General features: G+C 44.5%; 1 protein-coding gene across 1 annotated transcript in view; it reads left to right on the plus strand.

Moving 5' to 3' along the window:
- Nucleotides 1-27,960, plus strand: part of SUCLG2 (succinate-CoA ligase GDP-forming subunit beta) — a 235,221-nt gene that overhangs the window by 36,733 nt on the left and 170,528 nt on the right. The window contains exon 2 of the mRNA XM_081159599.1: nucleotides 18,205-18,346. Within this exon, the coding sequence (XP_081015725.1) occupies nucleotides 18,205-18,346 (142 nt within the window). The remainder of the gene's footprint in view (nucleotides 1-18,204; nucleotides 18,347-27,960) is intronic.

Below are 27,960 nucleotides of genomic sequence, written 5' to 3' on the forward strand. Positions count from 1 at the left end.
AGCTCCTCAGGGAACCACCAGCCCATTCCCCACAGACCACTGGGGGAAGGGATTGAACAAAGGGGGAGATGAGTGCATGCGCAGTGAAGTTGGGGTGACGCAGGGGAGATACTTGCTGTCAGTCTAACCTGGGAAAGGATCATTGGTTAGGGGGGTAACGCCACTGCAAGCCGTGAAATCCGGAAGGGTTCATTGGTTAAGCTCCTAGTTATAATCCCAGATAAAGAGTTCTTTCTCTCTTGTTCTGCTTTTGTGCTCTGACACTCTTGCTCCATGACTTGTACTGGCCTGTGTGCTAGCCCTCCATGTGGCCTTAAGCAGCTGCATGGCCCATGGCCATGTGGACCCCACATGCAAGGGACTGCAGCTGGGAACACAGGCTGACCTAGTCAGATGCTAGACTGGACTGTACTTTAATATGGAACAGAGACTCTGGGCAGTGGCCTTGATTCTAGCCCTGCTGAAGAAAGCTTGGACTTCTTCCATGGCGGGATGGAGGGAAAGGGGACATTGGAAACCAGGGGTTTAATTCCATAGAAGATCACGTCCTCTCATTGGAGTCTCAGGAAATTCCTTTCCATGCAACATGGCAAGAACTCCACTTCCACAGGTAACAGGTAGGGATACAGAGGGCACCCCACTGATAACAGTGTAATAAACAAATCCATATTTGGTCTTTGTCTCAGGTTCCTGGCACAGAAGTCCTAACGCAGTTGGAATTTCTTGAGTGGGGCAGTGTCATTGTTATTTATAACAAGCCCCTTTTAGCCACATCTGAGTTTATGCTAATGTGACTCCTGGTTGCTCTTGGTTTCCCCGGAGAGTTCTGGCTGCTTAGAAGGTTGGAACTTCCAGTCCCTGTTCTAACCCTGCCTCTGAGAAGGGGAGGGGACCCGGAGATTGAGTTCAGTCAACACTGGCTAATCATTTAATCAGTAATTTTTCTGTCATGAGCCTGGATCAGAACTCTGAAATAGGAGATTAGGGCGGCTTCCAGGTTGATGGACACATCTAAATGCTGCCCAGGGAGGGTGGTGTGTCAAGTGGGCCTAGGAGCTCTGCTCACATCCCGTTTTGCCCTGTGTGTGTCTTACATTTGACTTTTGCCTGGTAATAAACTATAAAGCACTTTCCTGAGTTCAGTGAGTTGTTGCAGCAAATTTTTGAACTTGAGAGGAGGCCCATGGGAATTGCTGAATTTGTAGTCAGGTGGGTAGAAGTATGTGGAGCCTGCAAACCGCATTTGCAGCTGGTGCCTGAAGTGGGAATAGTTTTGTGGGACTGAACCCTTAACCTCTGGGGTCTGTGCTAATTCTGGGAGTTAGTGACAGAGTTGAATTGAGTTGTTGGACACCTTGTGTGTAAGAGAATTGGGGAATTGGTGTGGAAAAATGACAGGTAGCTGGTGCTAGAAAACACCACATAAGGTCTGCTCTTGCCAATGCTTAATTCAGCTTGGAGCTCAGCATCTCCTGATATTCGGCAGAGAGAATGTTCTTCTGCGAAAGCATCAGTGAGCCAGATTATGCTGAAAGTTTCAGCGGGGACCTACAAGGCACAGCCTGCCCACACCCTTTCCTCAGATTTTCTCATAAGGCGTGTCCCTTCTCCCGTCCTCTGTCCCATGCACCGAGATGTTTCTCCTGTGTCATGTGGAACAGTTTAACTCTGTCCCCAAACTAGTGTGTCCATGCGCCAAAGAGCCCTGTAGTCAACTCGACTCCCTTCTCCTAGTTGGAAGTGTGGTGACCGCCTGTGACTCCTTAAACGTGCCCTCCAGTGTCTCACCCACTTAGCTCAAAGCGCCTGTCAAAACATTCCTTCCAACTGCGTGTGGGACAAAGTAGTCTCCCGTTGTCCGTCTTGTACGTTCATACATGCAGTCATTCAGTGACAAGCTTAATGGAGCCCCTGCTGTGTGTCTGCAGGGTCTGCGCGGGCATCCTTCCATGAACAAAACCCGTGTTTGCTCCCTGGAGCTGGCGAACCGCCTCTGTGCGGATATAATAGTAGTTATTTATACATATATAATAGTAGTTACAGGTAGGAAAGTACGAAACGGGGAAGCACTGACTAAATTTCTGTGTATTTATACTTCCCACTCCTGATGTTATCATTTGGGTCCAGTCGGAAATACAGAAACTACACTAGTTATTTGAATAGGGGTGATTTAACCTGGAGAATTGGTCAAAGAACTATTGGAGGACTGAAGTCTTGGAAGGGCAAAAAGAAAGTGGCTAAAGCAGAGACTAAATGCAGGGAGCAGCTACCACCCCTGGAGTAAAAGGAAGCCACTGGGGCTGTGCCTGAGCTGGGCGCCTGGAGGGGGTTCTGCCGGGCTGGGACCAGAGCGGTGAGGAAGGGGCTCCAGGCAGGCTCTGGTGGCTCTGTGGCTGCTCTGGGAGTGCTGGCAGGACTTACAGACAGGGGCCAGCTGCTGCCCCACCATGCAGAGCTGTGGCAGGCACCCAATCGAAGGAATGACAGCCCTACAGAAGGAGTGGGTACTTGCCCACCCACCCGCCTGCTAGCCTCCCTGCGGTGCCCCATATTGGTGGGATCTAATGGGAAGCCAGCTGGCAAAGGGAGAGGTAATTTGCAGAGCTTCCACCCGCAGAGCAGTGAGCACCTAAGAGGGAGGTTTTGGAGCTGATAGAAAATAGCTTAATAACTGGCACATCACTGATACGGCCAAAGAGGTTGCACCGAATAGTGAGAAGATAAGTGTGAGATACCCCAGTAAACAAACTTCCTTGCACACAGACGTAAAATAGCTCCAATTTCCTTGTCTGGTATTAGGGTTAGTGTGCACTTGTCTTTTTTTGCAGCCTGTGGCGTTTCCCAAAGGAGTAATTAAAGCAAATGCCAACTTAAAATTGCTTTGGGGGAAACTGTAAAATACAGTTAGATTTTTTTAAAAATGGAGGAGGCCTGGCTGGGTGGCTCAGTGGTTAGAGCATTGGCCGTGGACTGAGGGGTCTGAGTTTGATTCTGGCCAAGGGCATGTACCTCAGTTGCAGCCCTGATCCCCGGTCCTGGTTGGGGAGTGTGCGCGAGGCAGCCAGTCGATGTGTCTCTCTCTCCCTTTGACTCTCTCTAAAAAAGCAATGGAAAAAATATCCTCAGGTGAGGATTTAAAAAAACAAAATAAATAAATAAATGGTTGGACTTCTCAGATCCTTTATTAATGTGTGTCGAGAGTCTCTAAGTAAAAAAAAATAAAATTACGTGTTTCCCAAGTATTTGACCATGGACTTCCCTCTCCAGTTTCTAGCTTACTAATTCGTTCTCTGGTATATTCCCTCTGCTTTCAACTTATCTCTTCTTGCCTTTGTTTTTAGTGATCAATTTTAAATTTTCAAGATTTCTAGTTAATTTTTTAAGTTAAATGTATTGGGGTAACATTTCTTAATAACACGCTTCGGGCGCACAGTTGCGTGATACACCTATAGGCCGCCTTGCGTGCTTCGCACCCAGAGTCCAGTCTTCCTATATTTCACCCTTCTGCCCCTCCTCCGTAACCGCCCTACTGTTGTCCGCCTATGAGTTTCTTCTGTTTGTTTTGTACCCAACATGAGTGAAATCGTGTGATTCTTGCCCTTCTCCATCTGACAACACTGCTTAGTGCGATGCTCTCAGGATCCATGGATGCTGTCACCAGTGGCAGCACTTCATCTCTTTTTATAGCGGAGCAGTATTTCACCGTATGTGCACCGCGTATCCCTTATCCAGTCACGCACTGAGGGCACTGAGGTGGTTTCCGTGTCTTGGCCACCGTGAATGAACATTTGTGATGGACGTAACGTCCTCTCACATCTGTCTGATGTATTACACTTTATTAAAAAATATATACCTTTATTGATTTCATAGAGAGGAAAGGAGAGGGGGAGAGAGAGAGAAACATCAATGATGAGAGTCATTGATCGGCTGTCTGCTGCATGTCCCCCACTGAGGGTTGAGCTTGACACTTTGCATGTGCCCTGACCGAGAATCCAACCTCGATACCCTGAATTGTAGGTTGATGCTCAACCACTGAGCCATGCCAGCCGGGCTCTGTTAACTTTTAGTTTGGACCAGTTGTTGAATTGTAATGTCATATAGCATTTCAGTATAGGTTCCTGGAAGAGAAAGATCAGTAGGATTAAATTTTCCTGGGATTCTTTGTTTGTATTGAATTTTCTAACTTTAAGATAGTATCCTATGATTAGAATATTATTTTCTTTGCTACTGAGACATTGTGTCAGATTGTCTGTTTCTAAGGGTCCCTTTGTGTGCTTTTTGGATTTTCCTAATATCAGTGGACTTTTCAAATGAGTAACAGTAGTTCCTTCAAAAGTTTCCTGTGGGAAAGTGAATGTCATGTGCTCTACGATGTGGTATAAATTCTCTGTTGAGGGATTATTTTGAAGTTTCATCTTCATGTTATCCAGATTTTGAAAGCTTGCCTTGAATTTCAGTTCTCCACGTTAGTCATGCAGATGCAGGGAAGGTTTACCTCTCCCCTCCCCCCACTCTGGCTGAAGGATCTCAAATTGTTGCCAGAACAGAGATGACTGATGTGAATGGAAAGACTTGGCATGTGCTTTTCTCCCATAACTAGGACATTTTGTATTGGGGAGGGCAATGGGATTTAATACTTGAGATTGTAATTTCTCCTATAAATGGTGATTCTGACAATGGAAACATGGAAAAAGGGACACTTTCTATAATGTTATCTTTTTAAAAATCTTTTTAAAAAATATGTCTTTATAGATTTCAGAGAGAGGGAGAGGGAGAGAGAGATAGAAACATCAAGGATGTCATTGATTGGGTGCCTACTGGGGATCCGGCCCGCAACCCGGGCCTGTGCCCTGACCGGGAATCCAACCTCAATCACCTGGAGGTTGGTTGCTCAACTGCTGAGCCATGCCAGCCAGGCTTAAATCTTTCCTAATAGAACATTCTAAGAATTAGTTTTCCATCATAGTAATACTTGACTTATTAAGAGGAATAAAGTCCCTTTCTAAACACAAAGAGTGGACGCGGAACCTTATAGACACCAATGATCATTCTGTTCAGCAACCCTTCAAAGTGTCAAAGCTGGGGTCTGGGGGTTTCCCCAGCGAAGGGCGCTCATTCGCTGCCCCGAGTCGCTTCCCGAGCATGCCCCGTTGGCAGGCGAGCTTGGGAGACTGAGTTAGCTGGGCTCAAAACTGCCTCTGAAAGGAAGTGATGAGGAGTCTATTTCTATCAGGCACATCCCATTCAACTCCAGTGTGTCCGAAACCATTAGATGGGTGGGTTGACTGAAATAAAGTTTGCCCCTCGCAAGCTTCTCACTGAGTGTATTGGAAGGGACCTTGGGGAGTAACTGAGGGAGGGCCTGAAGGCGGTGGCGGGAGGAAGGGAGCCGGGCTGTGAAGGAGGGTATGTGATGCCCACGCGGACACCTCGGACCCATCACAATAGTTGTGCTGAACACACCTCTCAGCACCTTGTCTGTTTGGGCTTCTGTAGTGTAGCATCCTGACAAAAGAACAGTACTTTTCCGAAGAGGCGGTAGGACAAGTAAAAGGAATTAGAGCCGCTAGGGGCGGCGAGTTGTAGGAAGGGGCGGGCAGCCAGGGAGGGACTGGTTAGTGAGGTGCCTTGATTCTTGCAGTGTCTCTGGGCTGCGTGTTGATCTGCTCCTGAGCGATACTTGCCCTGCCCTTCCTGGTGGAGGGAGCAGGGGCAGAGGGTTTTCCTGCGGCTGCTGCTTTTCCGTTGCCTTCAGCTCAAAATAATTCTTATTCCAGAGTGGCATAGTTTTGGGGTGACATACTCTGAACCCCCATTTGTCTCCATACTTTAATTTTTTTCCTGTTAAAGCGTGCAGACTCTTATGTGACCCTCTTGCCTGTCACGTGCTTATTTCTCCCTACATTTTGCTTTGGAAATACGACTTCACAGTGTTTCTTTGGATATGCCACAATTTATTAATCCTTAGTTTTTGTGTGTCTCTTTAATCAATGGAGGCCTTGTGTTTTCTCCTTGGAGCAAAGCTGCCGATGGGCCATTGCAGCAGGGCGGGGCTCCAGCAGAGCTGTTTGCCTGCTGCCGCTGGGACTAATATTAAATAATGAAGGCGGCTCTAGGATCAAAGACCCAGCAGCTCTGATGTGGAGGAGAAGTGATGTGCGGGCGTCTCAATAATTAAGTGTCATGCTAAGTCCAGTTTGGGCAAAACATCTAAGGTTAAGGCTGTTTCTAAAGAAATGATACATAAAATTCACCAAGTTTATACAAATAGTGTAAAGAGTGTGTGTGTGTTGTGTGTGTGTGTGTTGTGTGCATGTGTATGTCTGTCTAATACTAGATTTCTCTTTCCTTAAACCTCAAGTATAACCCGCGAGTGGGCTTCGCTTTACCACCACGGTGTATCCAGAATCCCTTCATTTCTGTTGCTACCTTCACTGCCTTCTCCATTGTTTTGTTGAGGGTTCTGCAAACCCAATTCTGTTTTTATAAATAAAACTTTATTGGAACATGCCATGCCTATTATTTTATATATTATCTCTGCCTGTTTTATGCCACAAGGGCAGAGTTGAATAGTTGCAACAGAGTCTATCTCGCCCCAAAGCCTAAAATATTTAGTTTGGCTTTTTCTAGGAAAAGGTTGCTGACGCTGGCCTGGTTTAATGCCTCTCTCTGGTAACTGGTTTCATTGTCTAAACCGAAGACAGAGTGACTCTTCTAAAATGTGAATTTGGTCTCCCCGCCCTGCTTACAATTGAGGGAGTAACACTAAACTCACCAGCAGCCCACAGCCCCTGCGCGGTCCGCCTCCTGCTCAGTTCCTGCTCATGCCAACCCTCTCCTCCCTCGCTTCCTTCACACGTCCCTCTTTCCTGTCTTCGGGGCTCCGCACAGACGTCACCTCCTTGGAGGTCACTGCTCAGCCTCCATTGTCCTCCATAATCTGTCACATGTATTTTATTTTATTTAGGACCTCTCAGTGGGTATTACATCCTGCATTTGTGTGCTCAGGTCCTTCTCCCCTGCCTCCCCTCCTAGGACATCAGCCCTTTGAAAGCAGCTCGCCTGTGTTGCTGACCTGTAGACCTGGGATGCCAGCCAGCACAGTGGCCACCATTTCGTAAATGCCCAGGGGAAAATTTGTTAAACAAATGAACAATGTACAGGTTCTGCCAGTGGCCTTGGTAGGAGTTCAACGCAAGTATACGTTTATGCCACCTTGATTTCTTTTTCTGCTATGTGCCAATAAATCTTGCCCACTTCTGTTCACTATATAAAATTAGGGTGACTTTCCCGTGACATAATTGAGCTGGCACGCTCTCCACTAGGGGACAGGGAGGAATTTTGAAACAGTGCTGCTTGGTATATTCCGTGCCTTTTATACATTTAGTTCTGCTGTTGTATTATTAATGTGCTAATGTTTATAAAGGTGGTAGTTTTCCCCTGCCTTTCTTTGTTGCTGTTGGCGGAGATGTCTGGACTTACGGAGTAAACTCTCTTCTGGGCATTTGTCCTGACTACAAAGAGTTTTACCTCTCCTGGCTGCTTAAAAAATAGGCTGCTTTTCTGCTGAACCTGGGATAAAAAGAACCAGACAGTATCTGTGAGAATCTTAATTCTTTTGACTTAGTGAGACCCATCCAGGAATCTCTCACTCAGAGCTTCCCGTTTTCCCCCAAACCTCTTTCTCAGTGCAGCTCTGTACGTTCCTGCAGAGGAATCTGTACACTGCCTCCTGCTGCTCCTCCCGTCACCTCGCTGCTCAGGGGGCTGGGACGCCATCACCGTTACTGTCCCATCGCAGAGCACAGACTCTGGAGTCAGACGTGCCTCAGTTTGAAATATGCCCCTGACCAGCTCTGTGACTCTCAGCGGGCACTTAGCTTCTCTGAGCCTTAATTTGCTTATTTGTACAGTGGACCTCGTCCAGTTTCTTCCTCGCTGGGTTGTGGTGAGAATTAAATGAGGTATTGCTCATCCAGTGTGGAGCACAGTTTCTGTAACTTCATGGCACTCATGCATGTTTGCTAGTGTTCAGTTTGGTTAAGAAATGTAAGACTTTGTCAAGATACCTGTGGGGAAGGGGAAAATTCGCTGGCTGGATAAGCAAATCAACAAGAGGCAGATCGACACGAGAAAATCAAATTTGATCTCGTGCATGTGGGAACCCCACATGCGGGAGAGGTTCAGAGATAGAAAGGGGGGTTGAGGTATATAAGACATCTGAGCTGGGGTGAGGCTGGTTCCTTGGGGGCTTCAGAAGGTCTCTACAGGATGATTAAGAGCAGGCAGTCAGTAATTAGTACTTTGCCCTGTTGACGGGTCAAAATAAGTTGTCTCTGATAATGTCTTATGAGCAAGGCCTCTAGTTCAAAATCTTCTAGGTAGTTAAGGGGGGGCTGGGGAGGGGGACAGAAGTTTCTTTTGAGCCTGAAGCTAAAATGGCCTTTCTGCATATCACTCGTTCTGGACCCCACATGCCCCCAGAAGAATTAATTCTAAAATAGGAAACTTCGGTGATCCAATTTCTGAATAGTCTGAAAACTCAACTTTCAGTTCTTTCCTGGTAAGACAGATTATTTTATCATTTTCACAGATGCTGACCCCCTTTCCAGTTTTTAGACAGAGAGGTGTGGTTCTGTCAGAGATGCCTTCCTTGTAAGTGGAGCAAAAACGGCCTCAGGCTCCTAGTCCTAGTCTGATTTCTTGTAAAGAAGAATTCAGGCCTTGTTTCTCTTGATGAGGAAACTTTAAAGTATACATTTCTAGCCATCTACTCTGATTAAGTTCCACATCCCATCCACACTCTTTTTTCAGGCACCTTGCCATCTTTATTAGTGCTCCCAGTTTGTCAGTCACTTTGTTACTGTTGTAACTAGCTAGCTGATATTAATAATAGGAAAGAAGCAAAGGGGAGACCAGATGTCATAAACATGGTCATTGGGCACCTTCACCAGGAAGCTGCAGTTTCACACTCCCCAGGGAAACACCTGTCCATTCCCTGCAGATCACTGGGGGAAGGGAAATGGACACATGCACGTGCAGTCGGGGTGATGGTGTGATGTAGGAAAGGTGCTTGCCTGTCAGTCTAACCTGGGAACGAAGATCATTGGCTAGCGGGGGTGAACCCTAATGCAAGTCCGTGAAAATTTGGGAATACACATTCTGCAGACAAAGAACTCTCTCTCTCGCTGCTTGTGCTCCTGTTTCTTGTTTGTTCCATGACCTGCCATGTGGCCCCCACATGTGATGGACTGTAGCTAGGAACACAAGCTGAGTTAGCCAAATGCTGAACTAGACTGTGATTTAACCTGGAATGGAAACTCTGGACACTGGCTTTAATCCTAGCTCTGATCAAGATGAAATGGGACTTTTTCCATGATGGGATGGAGGGAGATAGGACCTCGGAAACCCAGGGGCATAATTCCACAGAAATAAAACTTTCCTCGATACCTTGTCCTCCTGTGGGTGCCTCAGGAAATTCTAATTCCTGCCGCACCCCAAGAAGTCCATTTCCATCGGCAACAGGTGGGGATGTAGAGAGCACCCCACTGATAACAACTTTCTATTCATTTAAATGGAAAACTGGTATTTTTATATCAGGAACGGCAGTATATTTTTTGTCTGGTGATGGTTCCAAGTTCTTTTTATTGACATGGGATTCAGACTGACCCAGAAAATAGTCAGTCAGTCATTCAGAATAATAGAAAGCTCATGGGTTTTTAAGGCAGACCTGGATTCAAATCTTGACTCTTACTTAACCAGCTGAGTGGCCTTAGATGAGTTACTTAACCTCTCCTACCTTTCAATTTTCTCATCAGTGAGATGAGATTTCAGGGCTCAAGTGTGATGTAAAGTGAATTTACTTAGCACATTTTCAGTTGCTTACCGAATGTGAGGTTTGTCTGGCCCTTCCTATTGTAAATTACTGTTCTGTCTCTTTTTCTGAGCAATTTAAGTATAGAGATTCCACTGTTAGAATTTAAAAATACCTCCCCAATGCATTTAAAATGACAGCAGGACAGCGTGGCACGTCTTTGTCATTTATGTGATGACCATCCACTGGTTTTATTCTAGTGATTGCCCAGTGTCTCCTGTTACACACTTTCTCCCCCTTTGTATTTCTGCATTAAATAATAATAGCTGACGTTTGTTTGAGTACTTATGATATGCCAGGCCCTGTTTCGATTGATTTTATAATATTAGCTTATGTAATTCTCAGAACAACTATGAAGCTGGCCTGTTAGTTTCCTAGGTTTTGTAAATGAGGAAACTCATTTCAGCTGCCTCTTCTCATCACAGTGTGGGCATCCTTCCTGTGCAACAGCTACAGTGTAAGAACTCAGTCGTAGTGGACTAGTTAACTGGTTAATTAATTTCCGTACAGTGCAAAAGTGGGATGTCACCAGACTAAAGGGTTCCTTTTGCCCGTGCACATCAAACCCACTGAGACACAAACAGGAGTTTGCAGCAAAGAAAGTAAGGGTTTGTTTTTAGGAAGTGGTCTATCCCTGGAGTCGCAGGTGAGCTAATGCTCAAAGACCTGGCTCCCTGAGGGCTTCTAGGGATTGGGCTATCTGGGGGACTAAGGGAGTTCGAGTCCTGGTCTCTATGGATTGGTCAGTGCTAGGGTAGGGGGGAGTTGATCACTGCATCTGGTCCTGATGTCAGCCACATTGTCACTTTATCTGGTTTTGCAAGAATGTGGTTGGTGGGGTCATTGTGGAGCTGAGACACAACTGAGGCCTAGATGCTTTCTATAGTTTGACCAAAACTCTGTCTCTGAAGTCAGCAGCCCTGAGGCTTTGTTCCTAAGATTATTTGATGCTGATCAGAACCTCATTGTCCTGAGGGCTTGATGATGAGGGAGCGGACGTGCGAGAGAGGAGGAGGCGGGTGGGTCAGGTGCTGGGTGAGGCCAGTTGGATCCAAAGGAAAGAAGAAAGACCGTAGTGAAGACATGAAGCTTCTGCATGGTTACAGGGATAACCTAAATGGAGAGGGGTCAGGAGCATTCTGGTTTCAGACAAAAGGGATGCTAATGCTGTATTTTCAAAGGTGACTCCCAAGAAGGCCTCTGCACACTCAGCCTGAACAGAGTAAAATGTAAGTGTCAGTCCCTGGCTCCCGCTCTTTCTTCCGTGTCGCACATTAGCAGTTTTCCCTTTCCTGAGCTTAGGCTCCTGATCACACACTATGTTGCTTTTCTTTCTTTCTTTCTTTAGAAGTATGTTTTCTTTCTGAAGGAGTTGCTGTGCTGGCATTATCACATTAAGGACCAAACAGAAAAATACTATTTTTTTTTATTATTATCTTCATTATTATTTTTTTCCTCTTAAAAGTCGGATTCTACTTAATCTCTTTTATGGGGCATCAGTGAAGTGGCTTTTCCGTCAGAGCCTATTTCAAGCAATCAGGTCTTTTATTTTATGATACTCATATTGAGATTTTTTTTCATCTGCACCAACATGTTTATTTGAAGCCTAGTATTTCCTAGGTAACATGACTAAGGTAGATTTATGGGTGTTAATTTGCAGAGAGAATGATCTTGGCAAAAACTAAACTATAACAGACATCTACCAACTTTTCGCCTTCCATGGCCCATTCGGCATCTGCCTTCCTTGCCTTGCCCATCACAAGAGGGAATTTTATTTTTCTCTGAGTTTGCAGCTAATTTCTTGGTTGTATTCCACTGTCTCATTGCTCTTGAGGGCTCAAAATGAGGCCTAAGAGCCCTTCCTATGGAACAGCAGGAATTTATAGGAGGTGGTAGTTCTGTGTGACAGAGAACACAAGCGTTTGTCCCCTCTACCCTCACCTTGGTTTCATGCTGCCTCTCAAGAGCCCTGCTACATAAAGTGAGGGTGTAAGCCCTTCACTTTCAGACACATTAATAGAGACTGAAGGCTGTGTAGTTGGGTTAAAGCCTAGGCTTGATTATTTCCTCTCAGTGTTTTTTTTTTAATATGTCTTTATTGATTTCAGAGAGAAGAAGGGAGAGGGGGAGAGAGAGAGAGAAACATCAATTAAGAGAGAAGTTCTTGATGGGCCGCCTCCTTGCACGCTCCCTGCTGGGGACCGAGCCCTCAACCCGGGCATGTGCCCTGACCGGGAATCAAACCACCATCTCCTGGATCTTAGTCGATGCTCAACCGCTGAGCCACGCCAGCCGGGCCCAGTGTTGTTTTTAAGTAGATTGGTTTTCATTCCAGAAATAATGAATGATTTTTTTCTATAAAATTTTTAAAAAAAGATTGTAGATTGGGTTAAATCTTCCTTTGAGCTCCGTCTTCCAGGTCTGCCCCCCTCGTTTCTGGCATTAAGCTTGGTGAGCTTCATCTGGGCTTCTCTTGTACATACATTTACTTATACAGAGCGCTCTTTAAAGATACAGAATGTTGCTTTGCGTGTGGACATGTGTGCCTGAAATATATATGTTACTCTATTTTATGTTGAGAGAAAATTGCTGATTTCTTTCCGTAACATGCCTTGAAGAACAGTCAGGGTTAGGATGTTCGTACTCGTGAGGCTAGACTGGGCAGTGAGCTATTACAGGTTATTCCCAGGATCTCAGTGGTAAACACATCAGAGACTTATTTCTCATTCATGCAAACGTGGGTCAGGTGGCTCCGAGGCAGTGGTCCTCCATGTGGTAACTGAATAATTCAGGCCGACTCCCTCCTCCACAGGTGGCTTCTAGGTCCTTGCAGCCAGGAAAAGGGTGCTGGAGGTTCACATGGTTGCTTGCAAGTTTTGGCACACGGGTTCCAAGGGAACTGAGGATGTAGGGAGCGCTGGATCCGGGTGCTGCTGTGTTCGCATAGATATTTAAATGCCTCACGTGGTCCGGATATACTGTGGCTCATTTTGCCCATCTTTTGTTCCATGGGCATTTAGGTCACTTCCAGCTTTACCTCCACCATGTATAACACCGCACAAAAGATCCCTGTATATGTCCCCAGACCATGTGTGCGCTTTGCTGGGTTAGACCTGAGAGGTAGACTTTCCAGTGCCCAACACATGGGTGGGCGTTTAGTTTTCACAAATGCTGTCAGGTTGTTTTGGAAGGTGGGTGCCTGGGGGTTTTATCTGCGTGGATAGAGTATGAGGAGACGGTTCACTGTACCTTCACAGTGACATCATCGAACCCTGTTCCTTTCTGTAGAGTGGCTTCTTCTTTCTGTTTTAATTTCTGTTTTCCTGATTGCTATAGTGAGATTTTGGCTCTAACGCTCCTTGGTGCTGCTTTCCCGAGGGACGCCTACTGCTGTAGGAGCTCTGAGTACTTGGGTGCTGGCGCCTGTGGGCCCGGAGCCCGTGGGCAGATGTTGCTCACAGGCTCTCCCTTTAGGGGTGCCTAGCTGACGACATTACTTTCTAGGCTCCCTTTAGTGATTTTTTTCCTCCTGGGATGCCATTTCAGTAGTCTCCACACCTCTGGAGCCATGGGCCAAGGATGATTTCCCAGTCATGTCGTTGTTTTGTGTGGCTGCCTAATTGTGGGGCTTTTTTTTTGGTGTGAGTTTTTTTCCCATTTAGTCCTAGTCTTCTGGTCTCTGGGTCCATTTGTGCTTTCCTTCATTTTCCTTCTTCTTTTCTAATATGTTTTACTGATTTCAGAGAGAAGAAGGGAGAGGGGGAGAGAGAGAAACATCAGTGATGAGGGTCATCGATCGGCTGCCTCCTGCACGCCCCCTGCTGGGGATGGAGCCTGCAACCCGGGCATGTGCCCTGACCCAGAATTGAACCGCCATCTCCTGGATCCTAGGTCGATGCTCAACCCTTGAGCCATGCTGGCCGGGCTCACTTTCCTCCTGTTACCTCTGCCTCTGCTTCCTTGTTCCGTAGGCTCTTAAATTTCTGTGTGCAGCTTTTCTTTAAGTTACATTTCCTCCTTCCCCTTCCAGCTTAGAAATGGTGGCTCTTGCAGGGACATGGCAGGGAGGGGAGCAGGTGGTCAGGGTACAAGTCCCGAAGAAGCCAAAGCGAGGCGCCTGTCCACCACGCTGTTTTGAGAACATGATGCTTTTCCTGATATGGTCACTTTGCCAAAATCTGTGTGAAAGAGGGAGTGAAAACTGGAACTTGCCCAGTTCCCATCTGGCCATTGGCTCCCTGTAGGGTCCCAGGCATGTTAAATCCCCAGGTTAGGCCTCAGGCTCCTCACTGTAAACTAAGGAGGTTGGACCCCAGCAGTCTTTTCATACCTTGGAATCTGAATATATGAGACATGCCTGCCCCAGAAACTGAACAGAGTAGGGTCCTAGTGTCACCAGTGTCCCCTTCATAAGTGGACCACTGCCATTTCCTCCTGCTCCCCTGCCTTGGAGGGGCACCTGCAGGCTCTGTGGAGCATCAGGTCTTTTAATAGGATTTTTCCAGGAAAGACAAATAGTTATAAAGGTGTTAGAACCAATGGAAGGCAAACAGGGCTGGCGAGACAACCCAGAGATTGGCACCTGGAGAGATCCTTGGCCAGCCCAAGGAGTGGAAGGCGGGGTGACGGGGCCAGGGCCCCAGTGGGTGCAGGAGGCATGGTGGGGAGATGGTCACGCTGGAATTGTGGAAGAAGTTGTCTGAGGGACCTGGGACTTCAGAGGAGGTGCAGTTACTGCCAGAGTTTCCACCTGACTCAGAAAGAAGAAGGCAAAGCCTGTCCAGTGTCTGAACAGAGCCTTATATTTAGCGGAATCTGGATGGGAAAGAAGGGGAGAGCTGGAGGCGCCGGCAGATAGCTGGCAGCCACAATTGAAAGGCCCTGCGTCAGATGATCTTTAAACTCCCTTCCATTGCTCCCTTCCAGAGTTCATGGAGTCCCTGACTTCTGCGATGGAGATATTTATTAGCCTATGGTTATAACAGGTAGCTCTCTTCCTAGGAGTTGAAATAAATTACTCCTACCATTCTAGTGTCTTAGGCCAGCACCCTCTTCATCTCCACCTCCCTTTCTCCTGAAGTCTGAGGCCGTCACAGCTTTCCTTACTTGCTGGGCCAGCGTCCCACGAGAGCGCTGTTCTGGGTAGACATTTGAGGATAGGAACATGATCTTACTCCCCCGTGTATCTTCATCACCAGGGCCTCTGGGATTGTGGGGCCAGAATCCAAATGCAGGGAACCGGCAGTGTCACACAGTGATCAATACTGTTGATCAGAGAAGCTTGGCTGTTTGACAGCCTCCTGTGATCTTGGGCCAGTGACTTAACCTTCAGCCTGGGTTTCCTAATTTATAGGATGGTTCTATAGTTAGGACAGGAGAGGTTCTGTAGATAGGCTAGGTTCTGAAACAGTAACAATCCCCAGAATCTCAGTGGCTGAAAGTCCACGAAGCTTTAGTTTTCACCCCACATTCCTTGTGAGTCACTGGGGATGTGTGGTCCTCACTCTGGCCCCAGGCTGGTGCAGCAGCTGCCACCTTGAATACTGCCGTTCCTCATGTCGAGAGAGAGAACTCTGTGGGTGAGAGAGTTGATAATTCAGTGTTGGCCCAGATGTGTCACACACCATGTGTACTCGGGACTTATCAGCCAGAGCTAGTTACAAGGCCTCATCTAACTTCAGGTAAGGCAAGGAAGTGCCTGGAAGAAGGAAGGTGAGGGATGGGTGTTGGTTTGCATTACTAACAGCTATGAGAAAGATAGTAATACTTGACTGTTCATGGTTGTTTTGATTATTAGATACACGAGTATTTAGTGTGGTGCCTAACGCATGGTAAGTGCTCAGTCAGCAGTAGAAGGGATGATTGACATGATCACCATTATTAGGCAGCGTTTCATTCCATTCCCAGCATACTTTACACCACCCTTTGCTTAGCATGTCTCCTCTCTTGTTTTCTTCCTCCTGAAGATGCAAAAAGTAGACTTAAGTTGTTCCTCTCTAGATATAGCTCAACTTCTTAATGCGTGAAATTGAGTTAATGATGTTTTAGACCCGTCAGTGACCCTGTTCTTCCAAGTTCAGGGTTGACAAACACAGGTGAGTATTGATCACTTTGTGGAGTGAGCTCGGAGTCAGCAGTGGCTTTAGAACTGCGTTCACCGTGTTAGTTTTCAATGTAAGAGCAGCTGACTTCCAGCAGGCTTTCATCTGAGTCAGCGCAGAAGCAGTCAGTGTGTATTATATGTCTATGAAGCTGGTGTCTGGATCAATTCCAATTAGTTTGCAGCAGGTTGCATTAGAATATCTAAAATTAATACAGTGAGTGTTCTGATGAAAAGGAATCGACTGTGACCACGCTGTGGCTGTTTTTAGTCTCTCTAAAATGTTCTTTTCAACTGTATTTTTTCTTCTTCTTCTGTTAACGGTTTTAAATTGGTATGTCAACATAGACTTAATCTATTGATCCTTCCCCATTTGCCTTTTAAAAGTGGCCCCTGAATATGGCACATATCTAATATATAACCTTTTCTTTCTTTAGGGAGCTTTTACTAAATGCCTGAAACTTGAGGTTTTTTTGGTATGTTATTGATGTGCTATTAAGAATATTGAGACAATGAATATGCTCATTTTTGAAGTTTTATGTTTTTTATATTATTAATGTTTCATCAAGACTTAAAAGTTCAGAAGTAAGATTAATAAATCATATATAGTTATATAATACCCAGTCAGTGATTTGAGCATTGCTTACCTGGCAATTTATTTTTATCTGGGTATATTTATATCTAAAGAATTGTGCAGGCAACTTCAGTATTGAAAACATCATTTCCAATATTAATAAGGATAGAACATAAAGATATCTTTAGGTTTAATCATGTCAGAATTTGAATTTTTTAAAAGCGTGTGTAAATTATATTACGATTATTTCAGGTCTGCAGGGCTTTTCTATTTTTAGAGAAGGTAATTTTCTGGGAATGAAAAGGGATCTGAATAAAGGGGCAAAAGGCAGGGTTGATTCATGTGGACATCCAGCTGGTATTTTTGAGTGTCTCCCATATGCCAAGTGCCTCACATTCTTCGTTAAGATACAAAGAAGATGACACACTCACCGGCCTTGAGTGGAACCCAACTAGTTGCAAGGTGCTGGAGCCTCTTTGCAATAGCCCTTGTCCAAAAGAGCTTCTTGAGTGCATGGTAGCTCTGAGGTTCCAGAACAAAGTGCCATTTTAAGGACACATTAGAGGTGCTGAAAGCTCACAGTTGCATGTGGTGAAGCCCCGTGGACCTCAGTTGATAGTCTGTGTGGCACTGCCTTGGATGTCCACCGAGGCCCCTGACGGAAACCACAGGGAGGCAGGTGCGTCAGGAGGTCTTCAGCCACCAGTCCTGTGGCCCAGTTATGTGATGGATATTTTGGTTTCTTTGTGCATTAATGGCATTGTCATCCTTCCTCCTGTGAGCAGTGGGTCCTTTGCATCATGACTCATGGATAGAAATGAGCTTAAACTAAGTGTATTCATTTTTTCCTGTTTCTCTTTTCTTCTTTTAAACTTTGGGCTTATGGATTTGATGGAGTATGCTGTTGATTTTATTGGATAAAATTCGAAGCATCTGTTTATGTCATTTTCTTTCAACACAGAAACTAACTGATGCGTAGCAAGGTTGCTTTCTTACAGGAGTTGCAGTTTTTAGGAACTAGTTTAATTAATGGTGACTCAGGTTACTGCACTTAACTTTGATGTGTGGGAGATAATCCCATTAAACATGTAATGATTATACCTAGATTCCATTAAAAACTTCAGTAAAGAAATGGATTAGTTTGTGCCCAGTTGACCTCAAAATGTTAAAAAATGATTAACAATGTTCATACGGGTATTGAAATAATGCTGTGAACTTTATTTATTTGGGGTGGGGATGGGGGAGACATATGCTATGTAATAGAGTCCTTACTATTTTAAAAAATAACTTTTTATTTTGAAATACTTACAGACTCACAGGGAGCTGTAAAAATAGTGCAAGAGCCCTGTGTACATGTACCCTTCACCCAGCTCCCTAGTGTTGACATCTAACAGTTTTCCTACAGTTTCAAAACCAGGAAATCAACCTGGGTACATTACTGGTAACTAGACATAGATCTTACTGAGTTTTCATAGTTTCTTAACATTTTGATTAGACAGACAATTAAGCATGAAGAATTTAGATAGATTTTTCCTTTTGTCTAAAATCTGTATTGCTGATTGCCATTTGAGGGTACCTGTAAGACTGGCCATATAGGCTGACTGTTGTTTCTCTTGTTATTAATAAGTGTTTTTACTTCTCCCCCAATCTCTCTAGGCAGTTCAGTTAACCCCCAGGCGGTGGCTGAACCTGCAGGAGTACCAGAGCAAGAAGCTGATGGCTGACAACGGAGTGAAAGTGCAGAGATTCTTTGTAGTGGACAACGCGAGCGAAGCTCTGGAGGCCGCTAAGAAACTGAGTAAGCCATTGGCCCAGTTAGTGAAGTCACAGGCAGCATTCCCACCGTTACAGTGCTTTGTTGTGGGTCATACTTACAGTGAGGGACAGTGGAGGACGTTGAGTTGCAAAGGCCAGAAAGCCCAGTTAGGGAGACTGTTCTTTTCCAGAAGAGAGCAGCATGTGGGGTGTCAGTCTGGTCATTTTCCTGAGTTTTAGGCACTTTACTCTTATCTGTGGTTTAGTTGCTAGGAGAAATGTGGTTGAAGGGTATGGAGTGTCAAAGAGAGGCCCATCGCAGGGTCGGCCAGGAGAGGTAGCTGGCCGCCTTTTTTAAGCCTGTAAAACATGGGAATGTTCCCTCTGAGTGACTGGAGGAGAGAAAGGGGAAGAACATGCATTTCAAAGTCAGGCCAACGGTGGTTCAGAGTTTTGCTCTCCCAGTTACCATCAGTGCCTTAGTTTCTCACCTGCAAATCAAGGCTAACGCGGTTATCTCCCCGTGCCATGGTGGGTCTTTTCTTTTTCTTTAATATGTTTTTGTTGATTTCAGAGAGAGGAAGGGAGAGGGGGAGAGGTAGAAACATCAGCGAGGGAGCAACATCCCTGAATGAGCAATCAGATCCTGCTGTCTGGGTTTCGTTCGTTCGTTTGTTTTTGTTTTTTTTAAAAAATATGTTTCTATTGATTCTTAGAGAGAGAAGAAGGGAGAGGGAGGGTTAGAGCGATAGAAACATAGATGAGAGAGAAACATCATCGACCGGCTGCCTCCGGCCCGCCCCCTCCTAGGGATCGAGCCCGCAACCCTGGCATGTGCCCTGACTGGGAATCGAACCAGTGACCTCCTGGTTCATGGGTGGACTCTCACCACTGAGCCACAGCAGCCAGCCCCTTCTGCTGCCTGTTTCTTTGTGGACTTTCCTCCTGGTGGCATCCAGACTCTCCTGTTGTTGACCTGGAGCAGGACTGTAGTAGAGATGCAATATGGGCCACATAAACATTTTCACATTTTCTCAGTCACCTTAAGAAAACTAAAGAGAAATGGATGAAATTCATTTTAATAATGTATTTTGTTTACACCAATATATTCAAAATATGATTTCAATATGTAGTTAATATAAAATAATTTATCAGTGGGTTATTTTACGTTCTTTCCGGTCCTTATCTTCTCGAATGCTGTTTATATTTTATACTTCCGGCCCATCTTTCACACCAGCCGCATGCCATGTGCTTGTCAGACCTGTGGCTGGGGCTCCCGTTTCGGTCAGCTGGGCGCGGACACCCCGCATTCTCCACAAGCACCCGGAGAACAGGTGCTTCCCAGGCAAGGCGAAGGCTAGAGCATCTGCTGACTGACCTCGCCCGGGCAGCACAGACACGTTGAGAGTGTAAGGTAGAGGCAGGCTTCCTAATTTCCAATTTTCTTTCTTTTTTTTAAATATATCTTTATTGAAAAGATTTCAGAGAGAGGAAGGGAGAGGGGGAGAGAGAGAAACATCAATGATGAGAGAGTCATTGATCGGCTGCCTCCTGCACGCCCCCCACTGGGGATGGAGCCCACAACCCGGGCCTGTGCCCTGACCAGGAATCGAATCTCAATCTCCTGGATCCTAGGTCGATGCTCAGCTGCTGAGCCTCGCCTGCTGGGCTCAGTCTTACAATTTTCTATGCTCTTTAAAAAGCAGTGAGGTGCTTCAGCTGATAGTAGTAGTTTTCTCTCCCTTTCAAAGTTCCTTCAGATGCTTATGTACCAGATCCTTCTGTTCTGTCAGCTACTGTCAACCATGCGTCAGGCACCATGGGTACAGCTGTGGGAGGGTAACGACCCTTCTTTCTCCGTAGAACTTACACTCTAGAAAGAAATTAATTTGTAGTTTTCAGATGCTAAATGTAGAAATTGAGAGCAACTGAGATACATATATATTTTATTTTTCAGTTACAGTTTACATTTCATATTATTTGGTATTAGTTTTAGGTAAGAGCAACCAGTATGTTAAGAAATGAAAATTGCTTTCATTTTCAAAACTATCAAAATTGTCCTTTAAGGTGACCCTACCCCAGTAAATTAGCCCTAAACCTGGATGAGTGCTCCTCAGTGAACTCTGGTAATAGACTCAGTGGAGGGTAGTGTTGGAGCCTTTTTGTGTGAAAGGATCATTTTGTTTTATACTCCTGTGCTTTGGGGACTGGGTAATGAGAGCAAAGAAATGCAAAGTTCACATTGGTCTTTGGGCTTCACTTTCTCCCTTATTTCCTTAAATGTGCTGACACCCTAGTGTCCCAGGTCCAAGGCCCTTCCTTAGGGAATTCGGGGCGCCAACTGATCCCCCCCGTCAAGCACTGCCGGGAGACTTCGCTTTCAGACTGTCATGGGCATTTGGACTTACTGAACTAATTGGCTTCTTAGTCCTGGATTTGTGTTATAAGCATTTATTTAGCCACTTTTTGTGGTTGAGGAGTGTGTACTGTGTTTGTAAGACAGAATCTTTGCTTTGCGGAAATTAGCAAGGTAGCCTTTGCGTGCTGGGGCCAGGGGGAGGGAGAGGAAGAGAGACAGTGAGGCCAGTTTAAAAAAATGAAAAGTAAAATTAAAAAATGAAAATTAACTTTTGAAAAAGCCATTTTAATTTTTGAGGAACAGTTTTTAAGAAAATCAAACTGGATGAAAGGTTTGAGAGGGACGTGGCTGTGCGTCACCTCCCTGTGACAATCTTTAGATGGTGCAGCCTCAGGAGGGCCTCTCTGCGGTACTGCTCAGAGTTCAAAGGGAATTGAAAGGACGAATCCAGGTGCCTCATTTGGTGAATGAACGAGTAATTCCCTTTCTCAGCATTTGTAGAAGGAAGGTCTCCTCTGGTTTTTGTTGTTGAATAAACAGTTTTTGTGGGTTTTTTTGTTTTTTGTTTTAATATATCTTTATTGATTTCAGAGAGAGGAAGGGAGAAGGAGAGAGTGAGATAGAAACTTTGAGGATGAGAGTCATTGGTCGGCTGCTCCTGCACGTCCCCCACCAGGGATCGAGCCTGCAACCCGGGCATGTGCCCTGACTGGGAATCGAACCCTGATCTCCTGGATCCTAGGTCGATGCTCAACCGCTGAGCCACGTTGGTCAGGCTGAATAGACAGTTTTGATCAGTGGGGAAATTTATGGTATTGGAAGAGGAGATGGTGCCAAGTCTATCTGGGTGAACCGGGGTGATAGTGAATATAAAAGGAAGTACTCCTGTCACTGAGATTGCCCGGAGAAAGCAAAATAAGAAGAATCTGGCAAAACTCCAGTGTTTACAGCTTTGTCACCACAAGATTGATATGAACCAAGAGCACTGTTGGAGTTTTAACAAATGGATTTGAGGTTAAAGTTAAAACTGGTTCACACATATGTCTTTCTGATCGTCCTGAAAATGGGGCCTCCACTTTATATTTTAATAGGGAAGTTACATGGGGGGATAATACGCCCGACGTGCAGTAAGCGCGCTGAGATTTCATTGCCACCATCGCTGTCGTCGTCATCAACAGCATATAATTTCAGGGAGCTTCCTGATGTCATGATTCAAATTCAGAAAAGCGAGAGACAGATGGTAATCAGTGTCTCATTGATCATGTGTTAGGAGAGTTCGTATTTTAATTCGAAATGTTGATAAATGATTGAAATACATAAGCTTACCTTTCTACTTTATTTTTGATGTGTTTTGAAATGAGATGACATTTTATAAAATATTTTGGACCTGGATGTTGGTATCAGGCATGCCTGTGATTTCCAGTTGTCTCTGTTGTCTACAAACCTCTCTTTGTGTCTGAACCATACTCCCAGTTGGCTGTTGTCCACCATTTATGGGTGTCTCCCTCCCTCCTGGCCCAGCTGGAACTGGCCATCTCTAGGTTGCTCTAAACTTCTCTTCCTCTTAGGTCCCTCTGCTTACCCAGCTGAGATACCTCCAGGTCGTCTCCAGTGCCTCTCGTGTCTGTCATGTTCTGTCAGTTGCCAAGTCCTGCCGTTTTTACTGCAGCATTGTTATTTGGAAAGCAAGGAAACAGGCAGTATAAGGTTAAAAACTTGAGAAGTTTCTACCCAGCCAGATTAGATTTAATCTCCCCGAGCATTTTTCCTCTTTGCTCACTTGATGATGATGTGCTGGGAAGATTTTTTATGTGTGAGTCAGCATTTTTAAGATGGCATATATATTAATAAAATTAGACGATTGAATTAAAACTAGAAACAGCAGGTTCGGAGGAGCAATTTATAGAAACTGCGTAATCTGCAGATACTTTCTTAATGATTCATTTTGTTGTATCTCTGGGCAATAGAACATTTTGCCATATAGTTGTAGAAAACTTGTTAATTTGAACATTTGTTTAAAATGGGTAATGCAAACCTTTTGTTTCTCAAACACAATTCATAACAATGAGATACTGAGTCCATTTTCATAACCAGAAAATGGACTTATGTCTGAGAGTGTAAATTTGGCTGGGTGAATTAAGTTTTTAATATGTGGGTAATAGTCGTTTCTGTAGCAGTTCGTGTGAGTACCTTTTATAATCACTTCAGGGAAGGCATTGTTTTTTCTTGTCTACAATTTTCTCAGGAGGTTTATGATTTACATATATTCACCTGGATGGGTTAAATCTAATGTATAAAAGCAACAGATGATTATAGAATAACCACTTGCGCATAACTAACCTGGATGCTCCCTTTCTGTTGCCTTTAAAGGTGCATGAAAGAATGTGTGTCTCTCACTTAATTCAGTAGGCCTGCCTTAAAAGAGTATTTGCATTAAGCATAGATGAAACTTAATTAGAACCTCCGCTTTTTAGTTTTTGGAATCCCCACAATTTGTTAAATATTCCATTCATGTTGATATGAGACTCAACATTTGATTGAGCAAGATGATTATATGTCAAAAATTGTTTTATATGTTTTACCAGGAAAGAAATCAAAATATGAATAGAAAATTAATATTCTCCCAGCTAATGACCTGCACCCTAAAGTGGAGCTAAGGGGCTTTTGTTGACCTTGCTGACTTTTGCATTGCCCTTAGCCTCAACATGTTTTCATTTGTCTGTATGACAGCTTATTCTTTTTGCTTTATATAAATCAAATCCTACTTCATATAAAAAGGGAACTGCTGTTGACTACTGATGTTGTCATGTTAATCCTAAGACATTAAAATACATCGCAAGCCTCCTTGACTGTTGTGGCTTTGTCATTCCACGTTATTTGGTTAGGATCTTGCCAAAAGAAATTGCAGCCTTTGTGTTGAGATGATGGTCATTGTTGTTTTATAATGACAGGTGAGGATAACACTGGTTTCTGCGCAGTAAATCTTCATTCTTCCACCATGTCAGCCGCCCATTGTTCTGAACCTAGAGTCAGGGATGAAAGAAGCAAGGGTAAGGCGGACGCACCTTCGGAGGTGGTGCAGGGCCTGCTCTTCGGAAGCAGTGGAGACTGTGCTGCCCGGAGGCTCTGTGGTGGGATTTGACCCTCCCACTGCTCTGCCCCTGGGCTCCTTCCAGTGTTTGAGCCTCATTTGCCCACCTCCCTGGTGATTATCTGAGCCTCCCAATATCTTTTCTGTAATCTACTTTATGGTTATTTAGGTCCTGAGATATAGTTAAGTGCTCAGTAAATATTGTTATTCATAAAATTTTCACTTACTAACGTTTACTTACAGATCCTTCTTAAAGGAACACTCGAATTGACATAAAGGCATTCCCTAACTCTATCGAGATGTTCCCGGTTCCTATTGGACGTATTTTTGCAAAGAGATCCCGCTTTTATAAAATGTTCTTTTCTCTTCTTCCCGAGTCTGCAAATATAAATGAGATTCTCTGGTTGTCTCCTTAGACTTTTTCTGTGCTAAAACGTCTTTCCCCTAATTGTCTCTGCTCACAGACTAGAAGCAGCAGGATGCCTACCAGCGGAGGGTGAGATCAAGGCAGGCTGTGGGGAGGCAGGCTTCACAGGTAGCTTCCTGTCCCTTGCCTCAGAAACGAATAACAGTGCTTTGAAGTCAGGGCCTCACCTGGAGTGTTGGCTGTTTAATAAAGCAAGGATTAGTTCATCTTTTCCCACTTTAACCAATAAAAGTAAGAGTGGTGGCCTTCAACCTTTGGCCCCCTGCCCCAGGCCTGGCCTGTGCTGGGCGTTTTGCAAGTGTGATCTTAGGTAGCCCTCATTTAGCTAACGGGAGGCTTTTCTTTAGGAACTGGTTCCGGAGGTCGCCAGATCCCCGCCTGCCCATGCTTGTGTGTCCACGGTAACTGACGTGATTTCTGTGTGTTCAGTGTGTCATTAATGGAGTTTACTATTTACTTGCTTCTTAAAGCTACCTCGTTGTCAGTGAACAGAGAAGTATGTGCATGGTCTAGCTTTCTAGGGCTGCCCTGGGCATTACTGTCCTGGGGGCTTGGGCGTGCCCGTGTGCATTGGGTAGTTCTGAATGTCAGAGGCTACCTTAGGGGGTAGCAAATGGAGCACAACCTTGCCTGGGGTCTGCGGGCGTGAGAGCTAGCTCCTCATTGCCCGTCTGTATGGCTGTATTGGCCTTTTTAAAGAAAAGTTAAACAGAAACAGACAAATCTCTTCTGGTTATGAGAGGGGTATGCTCGTCTTTTTGATTTTAGGAAATACAGAAAAGTGCAAATCAGTAAAGGCCTCCTCCTGTCCCAGGATCAAGAGGGAACCTGGCGTGATGTGAACATATTCCATTTTTTTATGCATCCATTCGTTCAGTCAACAACACTGATTTCTGTGTACCTAGTTACATAAATATAATAGAGAGGGAATGTTTGTTTTTAAACTTGGGAAAATACTATTCTTGCTGTTCTATATCTTACTTTTAAAATTCCACTTTATAACACAAGCATTACCTAAATACTAAATATTTTTTCAAAAATATTATTTTAATGGTTGTATTTTAATCTTTAGATGGAGTGTTATTTCCTAGTATTTCCTAGTATGTTAGGTAATGCTGGCTTCTGCAACCATAAACTGCTAAATCTCAGTAGCTTACTACACTAGAGAGTCATTTCTTAGTCACTTAAAGCCCAGTGTGGTGTCCTTGGCCTGCCACTAAGTGGTCGCTCACGGATCCAGGCTCCTGTCATCATTCCACTCTGCCCGCCCAACGCTCGGCTCCCACAGGTGACCTGGGCATGGGGTTCATTTCAGCCACTTAAGAGGGGAAAAGAGCATGAGTTTCATGTGGAGATTTTGCAGGGATCACATCACTTCAGCTCACATTCTGTTGGCTGAAGTTCATGAGGTGATCATAATGAATTGCGAGAGAGACTGGGAATATCATCTCAGTGCACAGTTCAGAACAGGAACGGGGTTAGATGACCATGTAGCAGCCTCTAGCATTTAGAATTGGGGATATTTGTCTCTGTTTCTTGGCTTCAGGTGAGCATGGGCTATATATACAGTCAGAACACAGCTCTCATCCCAGCTCTACTTTGATTACGTAAGCTACAATTTACCTGATTATGAAATTGAGGATATACTTGAAGGAATGATTCTGATAAAAGAAGACCAGCATAGCACATAACTCATACAAACAAGGCACTCACCAATTTACCTTCTCTTTGGTCTGCACTGAGCAAATGTTTCAAGCCATTATAAAAGGAATATAATATCAGCTATTAGAAACATCAACAGCAGATAAAAACTTAAAATGCTCAGTGCTTTTGCAATCACACCTGAGTGTTAAACTGTATTTAGGGTACAGCTCGTCAAATGGTTTGATAATGAATATATTGCTCATATACTGTAGGTGGTACTTTCTAGGGAGACGGCAGTGTATGAAATCAAAAGTTGCATAATTTTGAAAGAAAATGAAAAGTGTGCTTTCTTTACATTGTAACAGAATAAATACTACCTAAGAAATCTTGCTTTTAAGATGCTACACTCTTACCCAAGGTGGTTGTTACAGGAGTTGGCAATGTTTAACAGATGTGTGTAAATAGTACTAAGGTTTCATTTGACTTTTCTAGGTTACCTGCAGAGGTGTCAGGGAATGAATTGAGAAAGTTTAAAATATATATATTGCTTGGTCTACCTTAGGATCAAAACCAGATGCGTAAACAAGATACATCAATTGTGTAGTTTTGTTTCTTTTATTCAACATGGAACAAGCTAAGGGACTTGTAAGTCTATTGTTTTTCTCAAGTTAAATGTGGACCAAGTATTAGATTTTTTTTTTTTTTTGTCTTCAGGCTTTTGTTTGAGTGAATATACCAGTCACTTCATGGTGGGAGAAAGGTAGCAGAGAGATGTGGATAACAGAGGGGAAGTAACAGTCCTAGAAGTATTTGATATGCAATAATCAGACTGTTCCCAGTCTTCAGGTGGGAAATGTATCACTGAGAAACAGCTTCATGTAAACATATATGTTCTTAATAAATAACCTCCGCATGAGTATTGTAAACACGAGAAAATCTAGATCCCTTTATGACTTTCCTCTTGCTTAGAATTCCTTACTGCTCGTCCCTTTTCAGCAGATTCAGGATAGTCACATGGCCGGTTGTGCACGACATAGTCATGGTCTTGGAGACACTGTGCCCCTTGGTGCTGTTTCCGAGGGTGCGGCCACATCAGTGTCTCCCTGCCTTTGTCCATGTTCTTTCCTCCACAGAGTGCCTTCTAACGCAGTGGAGGTCACTCTGGAGTTGGCCTTAAATTCAAATCCTGTGTCTTCCACATGCTGGCTGTGTACCCCAGGCAAGTGATGTGACCTCTGAATCCTCACTTTTCCCATCTGCAAATGGGTTAAATAATAATACTGGCTTCTTAGGGAGCCATGAGAGTGAAATGAAGTCGTGCATGTAGAAGGCCTGGCAGAGTTGTTCACCCTAAAGTCTCAGTAACGGGTAGCTGGGATCGTTATCATTGCTGTTACCTGTTCATTTTGGTCCAGCTTCACTGCCCCCTCTTATCTTCTGGGAGACACTGTGGTTCCCATGACTTATTTATTTTGTAACTGGAAATTTGTACCTTTTGACTCTCTCTGCCCACCTCACCACTTTCCACCCCTTGCCTCTGGCAACCACCAGCCTGTTCTGTTTCTATGAGTTTGTTTCTGTTTTTCAGTTAAGATTCCAAATATAAATGAGATGATACAGTATTTGTCTTTGTCTGACTTATTTCACTTAGCACAGTATCCTCAAGGTCTGTCCAGCTGGAGTGGCCCAGTTGGTTGGAGCATTGTCCTGTGCACCAAAAGATTGCTGGTTCCATTCCTGGGCAGGGCACATAACCTGGGTTGTGGGCTCAGTCCCCGGTTGGGGCGCGTACGGAAGGCAACCGATCAATGTTTTTCTTTCACATCAATGTTTCTCTCTCTCTAACTTTCTCTCCTGCCCTCCCTCCCTCCCCCCTCTCTCTAAGCATATCCTTGGGTGAAGTTTTAAAAAAATCCTCAAGTTCTATCCATGTCACAAATGGCAGGATTTCCTTCTTTTTTTATTTTTATGGCTGAATAATTCCATTGTTTATATAATACATTTTCTTTGTATGTTCATTTGTCATTGGACATTTAGGTGGCTCCATGTCTTCCCGTTATAAGTAGTGCTTCAGTTAACATGGGGATGCAGATATCTTTTCAGTTAGTATTTTTGTTTCCTTTAGATAAATACCCA

The sequence above is a fragment of the Miniopterus schreibersii genome (assembly GCF_964146895.1).
Source record: "Miniopterus schreibersii genome assembly, chromosome: 15".
NCBI classification, from domain to species: Eukaryota; Metazoa; Chordata; class Mammalia; order Chiroptera; family Miniopteridae; genus Miniopterus; species Miniopterus schreibersii.